The sequence below is a fragment of the Lepidochelys kempii genome, chromosome 7, assembly GCF_965140265.1.
Source record: "Lepidochelys kempii isolate rLepKem1 chromosome 7, rLepKem1.hap2, whole genome shotgun sequence".
NCBI lineage: Eukaryota > Metazoa > Chordata > Testudines > Cheloniidae > Lepidochelys > Lepidochelys kempii.
The window spans coordinates 83,921,368-83,942,137 of NC_133262.1; the positions used below are offsets into that span (position 1 = coordinate 83,921,368).

Consider the following 20,770-nt stretch of genomic DNA (forward strand, 5'->3'; position numbering starts at 1 on the left):
GATCTCTCTCTCTCTTTCTTCCATGTCATGTAATTTAATTAACCTTTACTCTCAGACCAACAGAGACTCAGTAAAGTCATAAGTAACAGGGTGGTCTTCCCCTTTAAGAGCAAGGAAAGGAATCCAGCAGTCAAGTACTAGGCATCAGCCAACCCAGCTGTAGAGCATCTAGTGATTGGGACAGATGAGTCCCAGGTGTGGGATATAAAGGAGGCTCCCAGGTCCATGCGAAAGTCTAGGACCCAAAGAAAGGTATGAGCACTCTTTTGTAGCTACAGCAGAGGATTGTAAAGAGACAATAATAAACTGGTTTCAGAGTAACAGCCATGTTAGTCTGTATTCGCAAAAAGAAAAGGAGTACTTGTGGCACCTTAGAGACTAACCAATTTATTTGAGCATAAGCTTTCGTGAGCTACAGCTCACTTCATCAGATGCAGTGAATAATAAATAAATAATAATAAACTGAGCCTTGAGGCAAGGGCTATAAACTGAACTGGGTATGGCCGATTGTTTGTCCCAGGCTGGTGATTGGTGCCTCCAGCATGGTTAGAGAGAATGCAGGGTAGTTCAAGGGGTTACACTCAACAAATTTAAAACACAATTCTAACACCAAAAGGCTCACAGTGACCATTTGTGGACCAGATCAGTTCTAATCCCCAGTGTCCATTCAATGTTGATTGTTAACACATGCTCCTCCGGGGAAAAAACAAAAACAAAAAAAACATGGCTGTTGGTTATAAGCATGAAATCAAGCTTATCTGAAATCAAGGCTTATCTGTAACAGGCAGATGTCATTCTACCCTTGTCCTTCTTATTCTCTGGGCTGGGTCTTCCAATGCTTCCTGCAGGCTGGAACTTTGAAACAACACTTGCTGACATCCCTGGGCTAAAACTTCCTTCCTCTAGTCCTGAGCCTTAACCCAGCTCTCTAGCTGCCTCTGAATTCTAACTCTAAGATGCTCCAGAGACTTCCAGGAAAAACTACCTCATACAGGAGTTCTGTAAGCATCCTTTTTGTGCTTGCCCTACTTTTCAAGAAAGGAAGCTCCTTAAACAGGTTTAACTCAGGTCTTTCCTTGTAAATGCTGGATACATACTGGTTCCACCCTCTGAAATAATCTGACTGGGAGCTGCAAGGGAGGGCATAACAGGATAGCCTGCCCCTTTAAGGACCAGGTGGTCCAGGGCTAGCCAGTCCTGTTTAATTGGCTGTGTCCAGCATACCTATGTTGGGCATAGGGCTTAAAGAAGGAGGAAGCCCACCAGTTAGGGGCTGGTTGTGGAGGAGAGGAGTTGACCTAGATTGTGGCTGGAGAGCTGAGCTACAGGAGTGGAGCTAACTTGAGAATGTCCCCTTGGACATGGGGTGGGATCCACAGAAGCAATCCTCAGGCCAGTATGCGACAGACTAACAACATCCTGCAGTGACCTGAATGAGCTTTATTGAATTAAGTTAAAGCTTGTTGAATTAGTTTTAATACCTTTGGGGTGCATTGTATTAAAAATGCAATTGTGTAGGTGTTATTGTGGAATTGTATATAGTTGCTCTTGGAGACTGACTAATGCAATCTCTGCAGGGTATTAGGAACTTCAGAGGGGTTTTTGGAACAATACCCATGAAGGGAATTTCCTAGGAAGTACATGGGGGTAAGGGGAATGCAAATAACCCACTTGTATCTTCAGAAAGGTAGATTCAAAGGGTTTTTCTCCTCAGGGTATCTGTGAGTTACCTACTGCTGGAAAACTCCAGATCAGCCCCCTACCCCACCCCATATAAGTGTGTTCTAAATGTGTTGTGAGGGCACTTATTCTGAGCTGAAGCAGTAACCACAAGGAATCCTCTTGGGTGGAGGTCTGAGGGACTTCTCTGGCAGAATCCATGATAGGGTTGGGGTGATCTCTGGCAAGTTTATTAGAATGCATGTAGGTTCTTGGTTTTAATACATTTTCTCTGTAGTGCTTTTTACCTTCAGAATAAAATGGGCGTACATAGGAAGTGCTGTGTGGTACTTCTAACTGTTGAAAATTACCAGGTCAGCAGTCTCAGAAGAGAAAGCAAGCAGGTATGCTTGGGCAGCCTGTCTCTGCTGGGAACAACACAGTGAAGGCAAGGAACGGTCCAGCCTGGAAATATCCTGGTCACAAGGGAGCGAGATGCAGGTCTTTACCCAAGCAAGACAACAGCTGGGGAGCTGGAGGTCTGAAAGTGGGTACCCTTGCTGGACCACTGAGGGGAAATGCAGGTGTGGTTGCCCTGAACTGTGACACAGTGTTCCGCAAGAGGAACAGGGAACTGAAGAGAAGCCCAGGAGGGGCAGAAGACCATTGTGGTTTATGTTGTACTTGGACTCCCAGTGGGCAAAAGCCCACAGAGCCTGTGCTCTGATAAGAGTGAGAAGAACTGCAAGTTGAGCACAGGAGGGGTGCAAGACCTATGTTAACTTGGGATTATTGTGGAAGGTGGTGTTTATTTTGGGAATACGAATATCCCAGAGCTCGACTGAACTTTTAAGTGACTTGGCCGGAGTATTAGGCTATGGTAGACCCAGATGACTGACCAACAAGAGGAGGAAACCCAGGGGAAGACAGAACAACCCCACGCCCAGCTACAAGAGGGCAATGACTGGTGAATCATCTCTGTGTAGGTGGGACCTTACTCTGGGATGGGACTCCGATAATGGAGGGATTTAGTGGTCTATCAAAACATCCTGACCAATCCAAGGATAGCAGCTTGATCCCCTGCTGGAAAGGCACTAATGTCCCCTTCAGAGTCCATTACAGTATCGCTGACAGTACTGTGGAGAAACGCTGGGCTTTCCTGAACAGTAAGTACAAGCTTTGCTTGAAAGAAAAGTGTCTGTCAGACTGACAAGTGGCATCAGATGTTGCTGCCATAACAGAACTGGGCAGCAGCTATGAGCTGCACAGTCCCCAGAATGCAGTACCTGCACCTCTGAGCAGTGATACATCTTCAAGCACCACCCAGGACATCATTCCTAGGAGCTTTATTTTGCATAATATCAAACACAGCAGTAACAGAACCACAGATACAGGCAGAGTTATCAAAGCCCCAACCCTACTATTGACATACAGGTACGGCATCAGGAGAGCCAGCCCTACCAATCCTTTGGAACACAAATTTCAACCATCACACTCTTCCTCCATCATTCTGTCTAGTCAGTTCTTTAATGAGCAGGAGACAGAGAGCTCCTGTTACCAACAGTTCTTCAAAGGGCAACATAATCAATTATAGATATTTCTCAATAAGCTATTTAGTAGGTGGTGGGTAAGGGAATTGAACAGCTGTCCTCTTTGTTGTCCCACTTCAATTAGGAATCCAGGCCAATTTATGGTTTTTCACCTAATCACCAGTTTTCTTGGCTGGTTCCACAACTAACTTGTCTTTCTACTTACTCAGTGAAGTTTCATGGGGATGAGTGGAGACCTGAAAGAAGAGGAAGAAACTGGATAGCAGCGGTGACCAACTGCTGACAGTTCCAGGGACAGAGTGGAAGACCAAGAGAAGAGTCTCAAACATGCTATTATACTTCCCTTCACACAGATCCTCATTCAAGTTTTCTTCTGTTCCACATGGGGTGTGTGGGGTGTGGGAGAAAGGGGGGCAGGACTTCTAAGTCGAAGTTACAAACAATGGAGGGCAAAACACTGGGAAGAGAAAACACTTGTATAAAATCTTCATTTTCACACAGTCTCCCTCTGGCACTTACACAGAGCACCAAGATCCAATTTTATCATTTGCATAAAGCCGTGCCTAGGGTGATTTTAATCTCATTGGGTGAATTATCAGTGAAGAGTGCTTGTGAAGAGTACTGAACGGCTTTGGAAACTGACAAAGTCCCATTTGCTTACAGGACAGGTAGAATGATCTTTCCAACCAACGCACCTCAACCCTGATCTGAAGTGGGACATTAAAAGGCAGCATATGGAACAGCACACCAGCACTTATTGACGGCTCTCCATATTGGCAAGGATTAGATCTTGTGGTTTACTCCTGCTTATGCACAACGGAGGGCAGCTCACAGCATGCGACAAGTGCACTTCTCACTGTTTCATATCCCCTCCCACTGCAGAAGCCCTCATATTTCCTTCCTTGGGGATCTTTGTCCCGGGTCCTAGCATAATCATGTATTCATGGCCAGCCATTTCTTCCTCTCTAAATTAGGTCATGTTACCCATTAAGGATATGCACATCCCATAGTTTCCATATGGTAAACTAATTCTAGAGCTGATGGTGGCTGGCAGAGATGGGGGTGGCACATGTGGACACAGCGCAGGAACATAAGTACCAGCACCAACAGAAGGAAGGGAAGGAGGAGCAGCAGCAGGAAGAGAGGTGTGGGAAGGTCAGCAGCGCCAGCTGGGCCCAGACCCAAAAGTTTGGAGCGGGAGGAAGAGAGGAAAGGAAGGAAGGCAGAAGGCTGGAGAGTTGAGGAATGGGTAGGAGGAGGAGGTCTATTGAGTTTGTTGTCCTTTGGAGGGTAGGTAGGAGGAGAAGGAAACTAAGAAGGAGGGAAAATGTGGGGTGGCCAGACAAAGGCAGAAGAAGCACACCAATCCATTGAGAACTGGATTGAGTCCACAGACTAACTTTGCACTCCCAAGCACCAGACAGCAAATGACGTTCATTCCTAACCCACCTGTGTCAGGCCTCAACAGAGTTTCCATATTGAACTAGAGGTTCTCTGAGCTATCCAGTCCCCCAAGTGTTTAAATGGCATGGCTTTGCCAACTATGTCAGAAAGTCATCTTGCAGTCACCAAGTTTTGCATTTGGAAAAACTCATATCAAATAGCAACTGCAAAATTATTATTTTCTCAGTAGAATTTCCAAACTGACTTGGGTTTTGTAGTGGCTGATGTTATTTTGGATTCATTATGCACCAACTTCCAGAAACAAGAATGATTTGTATAAGTTATTCAGATTGCCACAAGGCTAGTTGTACAAGGAATCACAGAGATTATTAATAGGCAGAACTGCAGTACTTATGAAGGGTTCCAGCTTGAAAGTACAGGGAGGAAACTGGAGAGGTGAGACACAGGTTTTCTAGATTCAGATTGGGAAGATTGTCCTAATTATTGTAATTGCCAACTAGCAAGCGCTCAGGGGCAAATTGAGGACCTTGGACCCAAAGGCTCCTGATTACAAGATCTGCAAACAAGACTCAAAGTCAGGATCCTCACAGACTGGAGGTAGCAGCTTTACCAGGTGAACCAATGGAGAATATTAATCATTTGCAGGTTTACAGCATCTTCTACCTGAGCATTTCAAAGTGCATTACAAACAAATAATTTATCTTCAATGTTCCTGCAAAGTAAGTATGTGATTATCCCTCCTAGACACTGAGCACAGAACTTTTCAGGGCCGGGACTCTGTCTTTCTATTATTTACACAACACGGAGCAGCACACTGTGTGCTGCTGTAATACAAACAAGTGAGGGACAGCATTGGGAGTAGAATCCAGGAGACCTAATTCCCAATCCCCCACTCCATCCATTGGCATACTGAACCAGCAGGCATGGCACACCGGTTCTCCTCACTGGAGGTCACCTCTCTCATATCACAATGCTTTGAGTACTGTGCATAAGGAGAAAAAAAGGTGAGGGAGATGTCACAGTCACTGAAATCTTCCATTCAATGTGAAATGGACTCTGGAAAGAACAGACTGATCTGGCACCCTCAGGTTCACCTAATATTGACCAAGATTTGGCTCTGGTGACCTGAGCTGAAGAAGAGGAAGCGAGCTGATCCCTTCTGGAGATGCTTTGGCTGGAGGCAGTGTACAGCTCTTATTACACATGCTCCAAAGCAAGGGCTCTCCCAGAAATCTTATTTTTTGCCTGGCAAGAAGATGAAATGGCCTTAAGGTTCCTACTTCTGCCAGAAGGAAGAAAAGCCACAGTGCTGCAAAGCTTACCTGTAGCCCTGCCTCTCCACTATGCTACTTCGAACGGCTCAAGAGAAGGGGCTTTGGTTTATACACATACACACAAGGATAGTGCACACCTAGCTGGTGGCATTTTCACCCTGCTTGTGTATTCTGTCTAGATTGTGATATTCTGCTCCAATACAGGCATGCCCTGGCATTTGTCAGAGTGCCTCAAAAGGGGCTCCACTGGCCAGAAAGCTGTGTGGTGTGTTCCCAATCAGGATGTTGGTTCCTATCCAGTGTGGATGGTATAGTCTACTATTAGGCATATGGCATAGTGTTAGAAATACTATCCTTTGGACAAGGTCCCTTCTGCCCACAACCGGTGGCTGCTGTTCAACTGGCAGCTTCAAATCCATATTTTAGAGCAAAATCAGCATCAGCATCATTAGGCTTGCCAATATGGTGGTTTGGTGGCCAGAGTGTACTCTAGTGCAATAGTGAAGTGCACTGGGGGGAAGGAAAAGCTCTCTAGAGAAATCAAAGTCATGCTGGTTGTCTGATGTCAAAAGAGCATGGGGTCAATGGCCAAAGCTGTCCTATATGAGTCTTTAACCAAAGTGGGCTTTTACAAGTAGTGACCATTACTGAACTGGTTTCAGGGCCTGAACTTACACTAGATGATTCAATCCACTTATAATGAAGTATATGTATTTAAGATATAACAAGAACCTTACTGCTTTGCATCCTTCCTCTACCCACTGCACAGATGAGAGTTTACAACCCATGATCCTCAAGCTACAGCTGTTGTATGAGTGGGACCCATGGGAACAGACCAGGAGCTGGCAGGACTCACTTTTAAAGAGTTACTTCTTGGTTAATCAGCTATATACTCTCCATATCCCCTTCTCCTCCCCTACCACAAAAACAAAACCACCAAAAAAACAACAGAAATAACCAGCCACTCGACAGTTAATTTAACAAATTGGAGTTTAGATGAATAGCTAACAAAGACAGTGGCAAGAGGGGCTGAGGACATTACAGGACTAGGGAGATGCACATACACTATCTTTAACAAAAAACACACCTTGCATGTGGATGCTTCTATGCTACTATTGCGTGTGGCATATGGAACTCAGAAACACCTAAGCTATCAAGTCTAGCTCTGAAATGGGCTCGCGCAGAGCAGAAGTTAGTTCCAAGGCTGCTGGGAGCAGATGGCTGCTCACAACAATGGAAGTCACGTTTTGGGTTTTTTCCAGTGTTTCTCTCTTTCTTCCCCTCTCCAGCACAGAGGTGCAAAAAAGAGAAGGTGGGGAGAGAGACTTTGCAGGTGGCGCATGGTATCTCAGCCACGACTGCTTATCTGTGTCCCTGCCACCACTCCACGGTAAATTGCTTGTTGATAAATGAGGCTATTTAGGAGCGAGTGATGCCAACATTACGGTTATTAATGACACCGATGTGGAGAGACATTTAAGAGCGGCCTGGTGTTCTATTGTCCTCTCACATGTGAGTAATGGGGCAGTTCAGTTACAGGACTTTAAAAACCAGCTTGGGGTGCTTAACAACAGAAACAAAATAAAACTGGGGGAAATGAATGGATTACAGTGTACTGATGATTCACTAATGAACTGATAAATCCTTCCTCATTTAGAGGGGGCTGGTCAGAGTTCTGGTCTCCAGCTGACCTCAATTCTGGACATTCCACCTTTCTAACAACTTCATATTCAAGCCCTCTTCCCACATCCCATAAGAAACCACAATTCCACTCATAAATTCAACGCATAAGAGCAGGACAAACACAAGCCCTCTCAAAGCCGAGAGACTGGGGAGTTCATCATCCCTCTCTCCTACAGTTATATCGAGAAAACCCAACCACATAACACAAAAGTCAAGACCCAACAGTTGGCCTGCACTAGGGGAGCAAGCCTTCCTGATGTACTAATAATGTGAGGTGTGCCATGGAGGGCTGAATTAGCTGAAGCATTGAAGGCTTACACAGGACTCTTCCATCAGTTTGCATGTGTCAGATGCCAAAGGTGGCCAGAAGAACGATGAGTAGGAAATAAAGAGTTTTTGCTGGAACAGGCTCTCTTACAATAGAACTTCTCAGGTGCGGGTGAGGGTGTGGGAACATACAAGTATGCACCAGAAGTCTGCTTCTGAGTTAATGTACCCAGAAGTATTTTATTCATGAAAGAGTATACTACTGCAGACAAACATCTGGAGGTCCTTGTTACAGCTGGGCCACTATCCCTAGTGAATGATTTACTCAGTGAATTTAACTCACAAACAGTCAGAAGGGCTATCTGCAAATAGACTTGGATTCTTACGAATGTATTCGTTATTTGAGTGTATTCAATGAGTGGTTTATTAAAAACATATTTCACTCTATGGATTTCTTGCTAACTGCTCATTATTACTATTGTTCTGAGTATTGGCAATTTGCAATTCACATTGCACAATTGGTCAGCTAAAGCACATGGGATTGTTTCTGCCTCTGGATTGAACGATGTCTAAATCCAGAAACAGCTTTCAAGATGGCCACGTGAACACCTATGCAAACATGGGGAGTATTAACAACACTGTCCAGAATTTTTCCTAATATTTTTAGGGAGTGTCCTCCATCTGCAGGGAAAGTTAACTACTTCTTCAGGCACTGCAGAAGCAGCTGTAGGGAATACAGGAGAAGCTCTGACAATACTGGAGCTCACAGCTTTCTAGTCCAGCACTTAGAAGAAGCAAATCTGTGCTGCACATCAACAGTTCATTAAAAATAACTGTTAGGGGGCGGACAGATGGCTTGAAAAGTAGGACAGTGCTCAGTCCCTAGAGACATTAGTGCAGGAGCTACTATACTTTGCATTTCCATTCCTTTTTCCTCCTGGAGGATACAGGTATTACACAATCAGGTTCTTCTTCTCACAAAACAGCATGTCTAGGGACATACTCAACATCTCATAGTTCACATAAACCTCCAAGACCATGTAGGAATGTGACTATTATAGAATGAAGAGAAGTAGCCATTTAAATGTAGGGGAAATAGGGGCTTAGGAGCAATGGGTTTAGTTAGACCTTCCTCTGCCTGGTTTTCTCTCAGCCCTGTTGAGACAGAGAGGATGGAGTAAAGGAGTCACTACACTCTGGTGCCGTTTGACTGTAATGATACTGAGGCTTGGTCTACACTACAAACTCCTGCTGATATAACTATGTCACTCAGGGGGGTGGATTTTCCAAACCTCTGAACAGCATAGTTAGACTAACCGGTGCAGACAGCATTACGTCAATGGGAGAGCTTCTCCTGTCAACACAGCCACCGCCTCGCGTGGAGATGTTGTACCTATGCTGATGGGAGAAGCTCTCTTATCAGCGTAAGTAGCATGTTCACTAAGCGCTGCAGCTACGGCATTGTAAGTGTAGACGAGCCCGAAATGTGAAATAAACTAATGATGTGTCATGCAGTGGAATACCGAGCCTGGGAAAAGGTGAGATACTTCAGAACAACGAATGGCCAAGGTGACCTAGAAAAGCCAGACAATAAGAAGCCAGTCATGCAGCTTCTACTGCACTCAGGTTTGCAGCTCCAAAGGGTGGCTTTGATTCTATGCATGTGTCTCTCCCCTGTGCCCAACCCAGCCACAGCATAAAAACTGCCTCAGCCAAAAATTTTAAAAACCCAAAGTAAAAAAACAAAACCCACATGAAATTCCAGCTGTCTAGATATTTGAAGGAGGCGGCGGGGGGGGGGGGGGAGGGGAGTAATCACACTGGTTTCATGGACTGTTCTAAAAGTAGAAATCTATGGAGGGGGAAATGATCCAATAAGTCACCGTTTTAGACTTCTTTTTCTTCCGTTTCTCAGAGTAAAGCTTTTTTCCCCCCTTGAAGCCCTAATTGCTTGTCGTTAAGAGAGAGAGATGGGTGTTGACCACTAAATTCAGCATATGCTTGCCAACAACTACTTGTAAACATCAGAGAGGAGAAAAGTGCAAGACACAGCAGCCTGCATGCTGATAGCTATTGTGTTCAGTATTTTTCCATCTCATTCAATACTATCAGCTTCCATAACACCGCTGACTCATGTGTCAAACCAGCTCACTCCCAGCACCTCCTAAGTCTACTGTATCTTGAAGTGCCCCTCAGCTAAGCCAGTCTTGTTTCATGAACTCCTAAAGGCCAATTCCTTAACACACTACGAACACTGCACAACACGTACATTGCCAACAGAGGTGAGAATCCTGGACTAGGGTCCATATGAACTCCCTGTACTGGCTATGTTCCAGCCCCATTCCCGACCATAAGAGGTTTAAGATGGGACTTGAATTAATGAGTTCTCCTATATGACACATGAGCAGAAAGGAAGGGAAAAGTTATTGAGTACAGATTTTAATTCTGAAAACTCATGTGTTTGCTGGAAACTGAACCCTTCCTATGCTATTTAGCCATTCCTGAAGCACAGAGAAAAATCTAACAACTAGGTTTCCAGAGTGCAAATCCGTATTTAGTATTTTGTCCTTTCCTACTCAGTGCCCACATTCCTTATGGAGAAGCTCACTGACTCTATCCAGCCCTAGCTTCTTTCACAATTGCCTATGATGATTTCCAGTGCAGGAATACTGGCTGTAGTAGTTCGTAGAAGTGGTCACTGAAGGGAATATCAATTCAATAGGCATTCTGGGATTTTGCTCACGTAGTTATCAGAGGTGTTAAAAAGCCCCAACAACTGGAAGATAGAGTTGAGCTCAGAAGCTGAAGTCTGGTATAAAACCCTGACCTGGGTCTGGCTTGACTGTCTGTCCCTAGATAAAAATCAGTCAGTGATAAGATGAAGGAACCTAGTAAACATTTTAAGGCTAAAGGTGGAGCCCTAGGACTGTGTAGTATGGGGCAATGGCATTGTCCTGACACAAGCACTGTCATACAGGAAACATCACATCTGGTACAGCTCAGAACGTGGCTCAATTCCATCTTTATATTTTCTACATCATTCAACAGTTAGTTTCCAACTAGAAGCACAGCTATCTAGTACCATGGCAAGGAACAACCACACAACTTCTCTCAAATGGACACAGTTCTTGGGGAAGGAGGGAAGGTTGGTTGATTTTCATGTTTTTGCCTGTTCATGTCACAGTACTCCACTGGACTGAGTCTTTGTTTGCATGAGGTTCATAGAAACACAGGGCTGGAAGAGATCTAGAAAAATCATCAAGTCTAGTTCCCTGTGCTGGGGAAGGACCAAGTAAACCTAGACCATTCTTAACAGGTGTTTTTCCAACATGTGCTTACAAGCCTCCAGTAATGGGAACTCCACAGACTACTTTGGAAGTCTATTTCAGAGCTTAACTACCTCTTGTGACACCTGCATGCCATACTCTGCATCAAATGGCAGGATAAAAGTACCAATAATGAGGTTCTGGAATGTAGTCATGCCACAGAGATTGAAACCATTCTTATCGCATCACAGTTACGCTAGGCTGGTCATGTGTTGAGGATGGATGATGTAAGAACCTGCAGGGCTAGAACCTCAGACCATGGGAATTCTGTGCTGCTGATGCCACCACATCGCTATTAGAGGCTTAGACTGGATTCCCATGAGAGGACCCTATGAGGCTCAGCTTGGAAGGAAGTACAGCCCAGCAAGACCTGAGTGGTGGGCCCTTGTAGGGCTGGTACCAGTACTTAGACTAGGAAGCCTTGACAGGAAGCTGTCTGAGCAACACAGACTGCTTGCCTGTGTCCACTCTAGACCCTGCTCACAACAGACCCTAGACTCCAACTTCTGACCCCGGGGTTTGTCCTTGGCTTTGCTCTTCAATTTCTGTCTGCAACCTAGCGCCTGACCCTGATCTCCTGGTAAACTGACCTTGCCTGTCTCCTGTTGCCTGATTCTCTGTTTGCCCTCTGGACTGTCTTGGACTCTGACCTCCCAGTACCTGACTCGGCCTGACTCCCAACTCTTGCTCTGGCCACTAGGTCTATCTGACTTCATTCCAGGAATGAGAGACAACACCAGATCACCATGGCAGTTGCTGTATGGCAATCTGAAAGTGGTCAACTGCATACGACGCAGTCAGAAGAAATATTTCAAGGACACACTGAAACAGAATGTGAAAGAGTGCAACATTGACGTTGACAGCTGGGGGGGAGTCAGCCACAGATAGATCAGGCTGGTGAGCAGTAGTCAACATTGGGATTACCCAGTTCAAGATTAACTGCCGTATGGATCTTGAGGCACAGTGTCAGACTCAGCAGGCATAGACCGTACTCCCTTCCTCGGCATCGAGCTACCTACACACTTCATGTGGGAGGGACCACCACTCGTGCATCAGTCTTTTTAGCCACAACAACCACACTATTCTCTAGATGGAATACCATCATCAGCACCATCTTCAGTCACAAAGGACAACAACCACCACCCTTATAGTTAGAAAGTTTTTCCTAATATCAAATTTAAATATCCCTTGCTGCAGACCAAGCCCACTATTTCTTGTCCTACCTCCAGTGGACATAGAAAACAATTGATCACAGTCCTCAACATATTTGAAGACTGCTATCAGGTCCCCTTCAGGATTTTTATTGCTGGAGGGCAGGAAGCACTGGCAGGAGACTAAATGGTGCAGTAAATTAATGCACTAACCTTTCATCTCTGGAGACCTGGGCTTATGATTGTGACAGGATCACAAGTGAAATAAACATGGCAGGCTCAGCCTGTCCATAGCCCCTGCTGGTATTCTGTTTATGTTACTGCTTCATGGGAGTGTGGCGGGGTGGTCCCCCCACCATGCCTTGAAGGGTTTAAAACAGCCCTGGGAGAGGGCTGAGAGGGAAAAAGCTGGGCTGTTTGGGAAACCTGTAGCCTGTGTAATTAGGGCCCAGCTGGCCCTTATAAGAGGGTAGTGGGCCAGAAGGAGAGACACTCTCTCTAGCTGCATGGAGAGAGGAGGACCTGGCTGCCTGGGAAGCTGAGGAGGGTATCTAGGACAGAGTGGTGCTGGGGAAGGGCAGAGGGAGCTGGGGAGCTCCAGCCTAGCAGAGTCCCAGGCTGCAGGCCAAGGTAAAGGCCCACAAAAGGGTACTAAGGCTGCAGAGGAGCAGCCCAGACTTAGACAGAGGCAGCTGGTCCGACCCCCCTTGCCGATGATGAGTGGTACAGACTACAGTCTGTGCCAGAGAGCGGGGGCTAGACGATGACTGACAGTAGCCACTGAGGCAAGGGAAGGATAGGGGGTTGGGGGTTCCCCTGGGAAGGGGGGACCCAGACTGAGGTGGTACTGCCGGGGGCAGAGCCCTAAGCTGGAAGGGCACCGGGGCCCGGGACGAACACAGGGCCAGCGGCAGGCGAGACACCGACCAATGGAGAGCGCTCCTGGCTGAAAAGAGCTAATTCCCTGGACAACCAGCAGGAGGCGCCGCAGCAGTGAGTCGTCGCCCCGCAACAGGGAGGATTGAGGCCTCACCCAATGTAAAAGAAGCTTACCCATTGCCTGCCTGTACAGTGCCTCATTCTAGCCAGTTATCGCTCCCTTTTCATCAACATGAAACACACCCCTTTTCCTTCCTCCCTGCCATTAAAGGACAATCATTTTAGTATGAGGTAGCTAAGGTATGGAGCACTGCAAAAAGGTGAATGGTTGAAACCTCTTGATTCTGGCCCTTGTCCTTGTGAGAAGGAAGAGAACACTATTGCCTCGGCACCTCCGAAATTTTCTCAGATTTGGTGTGAAGCCTGAGATTATCACTATCATTATTAAAGACTAGTAATAAGCCCTATTAACCAGCAGTGAATGAGAAGGGAATAAAGAAAGGATTTTCTTAGCAGAAAGAACTGCAAGAGATTCATAACTTTCTTAATGCCTATACAAATAAAACAGATACCCTCACTGCATCTGTTTTGCAATCAACCTTATTCTTTCCATCTTCAACAGGAAAATGCTTCCATTCCTCTCTTCCTTTTTAGAGAAATTCTTCACAAAGGCATTTTTGAAAGAAAAAAAAAAAAAGCTTTCTGGTTCAAATACAATTGAGTCTTAACTGAAGGAGCCTGGCAGGCTACTCAGCCCATGACTGCCTCTAATGCAACATGGTGACCCTCACAGGAGGAAACCCATGTAGCATCCTATTGACCACACAACAAAGAAAAAGACAAATGTATGGAAGCAGCAGCATCCCTGTGGCTTGAAAGTTCTGAGGACAAATCAAAAGGGAGAGATTGACACTAGCACTGATTAGAGCCGGGTATAGCGTGAAGTGGTGTACACACTTCCTTCAGGCAGTTATGCATGTGTACTTCAGAATTGCTGTGCCTCAATCCTGCCACTTCAATTCTGAAAGACACACAAAGCTCTCCTCCAATGTTTCAAACCTTAGCCTCTTATTATGACGAGCTAGGACTCCAAAGGTGAAAGATGAGTGCATCAAAACCTTGTACAAATTGGCTTTTCTTATATTAAGGCAGATTTTCTTGCTTTACAGTTATAATTTTCCCAGTGCACAGGTACACCCTGTTATTTCTTCTCTCTGGGGTTGCAACCCCAAGGCAGCCTTCTATCTCACCTGCACACACAGATAAACACAGCTTGCAGTCTTCCTTCAACCTCCTGGTAGCAGCAACAGGATCCGACATGTCTCAGAAATGACTGATGAATCAGTATGTTGTTTTCGAGCAACTTGCGTGCCTAGCTGGCATGCAGGATGACAGACCTTGGGAACCGGGGCATTAATACTAGAGATTTATAGTCAAATCTGTCACGGATGGGGAAGTTTTTCCAAAGAACTACTCTGCCTGAAGGTCACTTTTCCTGGGTACTAAGTGCAAAGAAACTTTCTCATCCGCCACTCCCCCAAGCAAAGAGAGTGTCAGCAGGCTGGTGGAAAGGCAGGGGCATGCTGCCAGCTACTGTGCTCTGCCTTCTGTTGGTGTAAGTTTTTACAAACTCTGTATTTCCAAGGATGAGACACTGATTTCCACAGGGCATTTGATGCATCAGGCAAGATGCTCACACATGCTACTATTTACAGGAGACTGGCACCTTAGAGACTAACAAATTTATTAGAGCATAAGCTTTATGGCATAACCATTGGGTGCTTGTAGTTCGTTATTTGCCACCTCTGTAATCTCAGAATTTTTGCATTTGTGACTGACACTGAGATTCCCAAAACCAAGAGATGCAATAGAAGCTTAGGTGAATTTTGGAAAGACATCATCCTAAGGAATTCACCATGAAAGGAAACCAAAGGCAGGTCTACGTTGCCCCACAGGTCAGACTATAGGGGCACCCATAGCAGTACATGCTAACATGCTGTGCTGTGACTCCCCCATGTGGACACTGTGGGCACGAGCTGCAGCTCACGAAAGCTTATGCTCTAATAAATTTGTTAGTCTCTAAGGTGCCACAAGTCCTCCTGTTCTTTTTATAAGGTTCCTAGTTCGCATTAGTGTGGTCCCCTTCAAACGGGACTACATTAATGCAAAGTCAGTGCCTTTTAGATTGTGCTCAGTGTCCACACATGGGAGTTACAGTACCTGCTCTGCACACACCCCATAGTCCGAACCGTGCCCCAGATCACACACTGTGGCCTGACCTGCACTAGGCCTTTTTTTCCTACATTTTCCCATCAGTGGGAGCTCTAGATCAGACAAGGTGGCAGGGTTTTAATTACTAAGTTGTCTAGACCTGCTGTCAGTAAGGTGTATCAACATGGTAGTTAAAACACATGCAGTGACCTGGAGCCCAGTCTACATTAGTAGCCTCACTATTGCTATCACTACTGACTGTGACTGTAGCAGTGTGACATTTTAGGGAACAAATCTTGGCGTTGATGCAGCCTGTGGCTGGATTTCTTTTTGCCTTTTTTTTTTTAAAAAAGCTGCATAATCACACGGTCAACAACTGATCTAGATAAGAGCGTTCAGATTTCATACTTGAGAGGTTGAAGCTGATCACCTGCAGAGATCAGCACAATCCGCTAAGTGCATTTTAGTGGGTTTTCTTCTTCTAAAAGAAGCAGTGTTGGACTCTGCCAGAGCAGACCCCAGACTTGATGGACCCGTGATTTGTTCTGGTAAGGCAAACCCTCTGCTCCTAGACTATGCACACGTCTAACTCAAGTTTGACTCACACTAGTCTCCAGGCAACATGGTTACACACTTGCACTCAGGACTGAGACCATAGTATGGCACCCCTGCAGATTTTATTCTGGAAAGGAACAGGCTTGTGAAACATGAGCTTATACCAACAAGCCCAGCAGTCAGGGACATGCCTCCATAATTCTAGGCTGCTCTCTGAGCTTCCTAATCACCTCCATAGACCGTATCTAGACAAGGAAAAACAGTGTTTTAAAAGTGTTAGTCAACATATTTTAACTAACATTTCACAGGCAGGCATAGACAGGACTGAACACATTTAAAAACATGTTCGCTGGCCATGGCCAACCCTCGAGGGAAACCTTAATTTTCATGTGGATTTAGTGTGTTGCTTTCAACCTATAAAAGCCTAAATGGTTTGGAACCTGCCCAGGTGAGAACCTGCCTCTCTCCCTAGACAATATCACATCATTTGTGTTGAACAGTAGAGCAATTAGCCTCATGTTTTCAGAAGCTGTCTTAGGGCAGCAGAGCATAATGTGATAGATCTGCTAAGGGTCAGCCTGCTGCTGCTCTTTTCTCCCTGCTGAGGAGAGTTTTAGGTCACTGGGAGCATGATGGCTGATGAGGAGTAGGTCAAGAAGGCCAGGTGTCTGGGGGCCTTACAAGGAATGTGATGGTTGGAGGCAACTGGCATACTGCTTCTTGGGACCTAGCAACCTACTGCACATTCCAAGGTTAAGTACATGTGACATGATACCAAGGACCAAGATGCACTCCAGCAAAACCACCAGAGCCCAAGGGCTAGGATTGCAAAAAGAAAGCCACTTTTGGCAGGCCATTTTCCATGAGGGGCTCTTGCATTTAGAACTCATTCCCCATTTTGGTCCAAAACGGCCTGAATGTGGTGATATTCAGGGCATAGGCACACTGAAAAATCTATCTATTTTCCGGCTTTTGAGGAGGCACAAGGACAAGGACGTCAGTTACGGAAATTCGTCAGACAACTCAATGTACAGCTCTGCTAACCTTCTCAAAGTAAATTTCAAACTGTAATGGCAATGCAAGTATTGCTCACCCTTCTGCTCCAGGACAGCCTCCTTCAGACACAGGAGAGGACTAAGCAGCAGTACAGTGGTTAGAACAAGGTAAATAAACTGTAACGAATAATTTACTCAATTCATTTTGACTCTGTCTCTCTGTTGGCAAACTGTCTGCAAACAGACTACAACTGTCTCAACCATATTGTCCGAATTATTTGTCAAATACTCTCTGAATAATTCTTGACCCCTGTATCTCTTTGGGGAGCAGTTGGTTTCAAAATTTGGTACCATTCATTCATATGGTATGGTCCTGTTCCCTGAGTGGATGAACCAGAGACTCTGATTTCCAGTGCAAAAAGTTATGACTATCAATTTGAAATGTGCTTTCCATGAATATTCTGCAGTATTCATGGACTGGCCCTGCCAACATACTCAGCAGAAAGGAAACACAAACGGGGTGCAGACACTGGTTGAGCTCGTTCACTACAAATTCCAAAGACTATTTGTGGATGTGTGTTTGGATCTACAGAATCTGTGCTATTTAACAGCCTGTGCTTCAGTGTGCCAGATCTCACGGCTTCAGCACCTCCAAGACGGAGCCTCTGAGATCCAGCACTCTTGTTTCTCCCCAGGAGTTCTGCCAGCAAGTCCAACTGAGATAGGCTCCTGTACAGTCTTTTACCCTCTTTAGGGATCAATGAACCTCGGAAAGTATTTGCAGCAACTCCATGCAGCCTTTTCAAAACAGAGTAGGGTTTAACACAGTCAATTGGAGTACATCATCGGGAAGTCCTTAGGTTATCATAGAGAAGCAAAGGTTAAGATGTAGCCTCGGCATAGGCCTGTATGGATTCCCTTGAGTCATGATGCTGTAGGGACCATCTTGGATTTCTTTCTCTGTCTCCGTCCCCTTGTCTTAGGGCTCATCTACACTGGGAACTTACCTCAACATAGCTGCATCTCTCAGGGGTGTGAAAAATCCACATCCTTGAAAGACATAGTTATATCAACCCTAATCCCCAGCTGTGCCACTGTAAACTCTGTAGCGTAGACATAGCCAGTGTTCAGGTGTGCTCCACCCAGGTAAGCTGGGAGCCTCACATTGATAGGTATCAATTATTCAGTTTTTGGGGTGTCCATTGACTCTGTAGGGTCCCAGTTGGCCCTTAATAATCTAGTCAGATCACCCCACACAATTATATGACAAAGCAGGAAACATGAGGTGCTCTTTACACTCCCTGTGCACAGCAACACCAAGCACTGAGGGAAACTTGAGGTGCCTACTGGAATCATAAAAATATATGCAAAATTCCCACATCATGGCTTGCCAATGGTTGCCCTGCTCTTGTCAGAAGATAAAAGCCCAGCCATATAATTTCATGATAGAGATGCCATTGTAAGGAGTTAGAAGGAGAAAAGGAGTCCCGGTAAAAGCCACCATCACCTAATGTGCCCAGGTACAGGCAGGCTGTTTTGTCATCTCCTGCTTTGAACATTTTCCAAACCAGTTTCTCTGCCTTTTCATCAGACACTAGTTTGAGCACAGGGTAGGGAGGGCAACACAGAATATATGTGCAGGACTTCAAAATATTCCTCAAGAGCTCCCAGTGAGGAGAAGAATAAATTACTTTGCCAAAACTCCCCTTCAGAGCCATTTCCACCTTTCCCCCCATGCTTTTTGCTGAGAACTCCCAATTCTTTCCCCATCCCATATGGTTCTTATTGCAGTCGCAGTTTTGGGGAGAAGCTTCCCTGAACCACTTGCAGAGAGCTAACTTTTTAGCTCTATAGTTACAGTGACATCCTGCAGGCTTGCCTGTCCTCATCTCCTTTGCATTAATTTTGTTTTGTCAAGCACTGTTGATTCACAGCTGGCCAGCTCTCTCTTAAATGCAGCAACATATGAAGTCCTTTTTACAGCTTCCCCCTCTCCTCCTGCCCTCCAGCCATTCTTGCTTCACCTGATCAACTGCAAAATCACTAATTCTTTTCAGATTGAACCAGGCAACATCTGCAGTCTGCAGCATGCAGCGGTTCAATGAAGTTCCTCCCCACCCTTCCCAAACCTGCCACTGAAGCAACGTAGAAATGCACGCACACATACACAGAGCAGAGAGTTCACACGTGGGCACAGAATTGTCTTCATAGAATGAATGGATGCAGAGAGCAGGCAAGTGATAAATGAAAGCATGGCAGAGATGAAGGAAACGCAGATAAGAGACAGATTCTCATTCTCAGATGCTGGGCATGTGATCTGCTCCTTGCCTGAGTTACAGAGGAGTTAATTAGTTGTGACATTCATTAGCAGCAGCTCCTAATTACTGAAAATTAATGTTGGTTTTGATAGAGATATTGGCTAAAGCTCACAGAGGCAAAGGCATTATTGACCTTGTCATTCTATTAAACAGCTAGTTAAGTAGCAACACTGGTTTGAGTAGGATGCACACACGCCAACGGCCCTGGCCTGGCCACCCATTGCAAGCCACAGCACAATCCTCTTTCCCTCTATCCAGTCCCTTCTCGGACATTCGCTATTGTGCTGATGTTGCAGTCTCCACTGTTCTATCCACATTGCTGCCAACGTACCATGTATGATAGCCGTGATGATTCAGCCAGCATCGTCTGTACCACTGGTGACTGTGGAGATCTGCAGCCAGTATCCCATTCAAGTCACCACCACAGTGGTGCCCTGAATCCGCAGTCCCACCAGCGTCGCTGTTCTAAAACGATCAGCCAGCTCTAATGGCAGGGAGCGTGAACGCCTCTCTCTGATGTTTCAGCCAACCAGGAGCACATTTACCATGACTTCCTTTTCTTAGGCTCAGAAATTCTAGCATTGCTATGCTACAACCACTGGGGCTCTCAACGCCAGCACCTCCACCTCTCTGAGGAACAATGGCAGGAGCAATAGGAGCCATGAGATTAAAAAAAGGAAAGAAAAAGAGAAGTGTTAGCTAAACCCAGTTCTATTCTCTGAGGCAGGCTTAGAATCCAGCTTGGGACAACTAAGGAAGTAACTGATACATTGAAACAAAGAGAAAATATTTGCCAGCGCAGAGTTTATCAAAATACCAACATGTTATTCACACATTAATAATAATAATAAAGATGTCAAACTGCCAGATAAGAAGTTAATCTCATTCAGAGCACAATTAAAGATGCTATTATCCTGCCACCTGGGGCCACTTCTGCCTTTATAACACAGCGGGTTTAATAGATAAAGGGATGAGAACACGACTGGAGAAGCGGATTGCACAGCCGAGCCCCTTGTAACCATCACTTGTAATCATAACTGCCGCTCTCCAGTCAATTCAGCAAAATATTTATTTTGTTATTTCTCAAAACAATTCCCACAAAGAGTCACACTACTAAAACATTTAATTACACAGCTAAGAGGATGCTCAGAGAGTGACTTAAGGAAAGTGTCTCTAAGCAGATGCCTGCTTTAGACAGCAAGGAACACAATCTGACCCTCTGTTTACATGTGGAATTCCAGCTGATGTCGGGAGGAGGGGCTCTGGTTGGGCTGAAGGCCATTTATGGCTCTCTGTTTGGTTTGGATGACTCAGAGATTATCAGCGATAAGAGGCATTGTGGATAACTATGAAAATCAACAAACCACTTGTGCCATTATTAAATCACTGCCTGTATCTAGAGTCATCATAAGTTTCTGAGAACCAAAAAACATCCATTTTTAGAGATTCTCTCAGGTCAGCTTTACATCCAGGTGCCCACTGAGAATAGTGGTTTTAG

At 45.4% G+C, this 20,770-nt stretch overlaps 1 protein-coding gene across 14 annotated transcripts in view; it reads right to left on the minus strand.

The window, feature by feature from the left end:
- Window positions 1–20,770, minus strand: part of CDH23 (cadherin related 23) — a 521,149-nt gene that overhangs the window by 420,944 nt on the left and 79,435 nt on the right. Inside the window, exon 1 of one of the 14 annotated variants that reach the window (XM_073353549.1) lies at window positions 14,444–14,528. The exons of the other annotated variants lie outside the window; for them this stretch is intronic. Within the exon in view, the coding sequence (XP_073209650.1) occupies window positions 14,444–14,513 (70 nt within the window). The 5' untranslated portion in view covers window positions 14,514–14,528. Of the gene's footprint in view, window positions 1–14,443; window positions 14,529–20,770 lie in introns of those variants that run through there. 14 annotated transcript variants of the gene reach the window in all.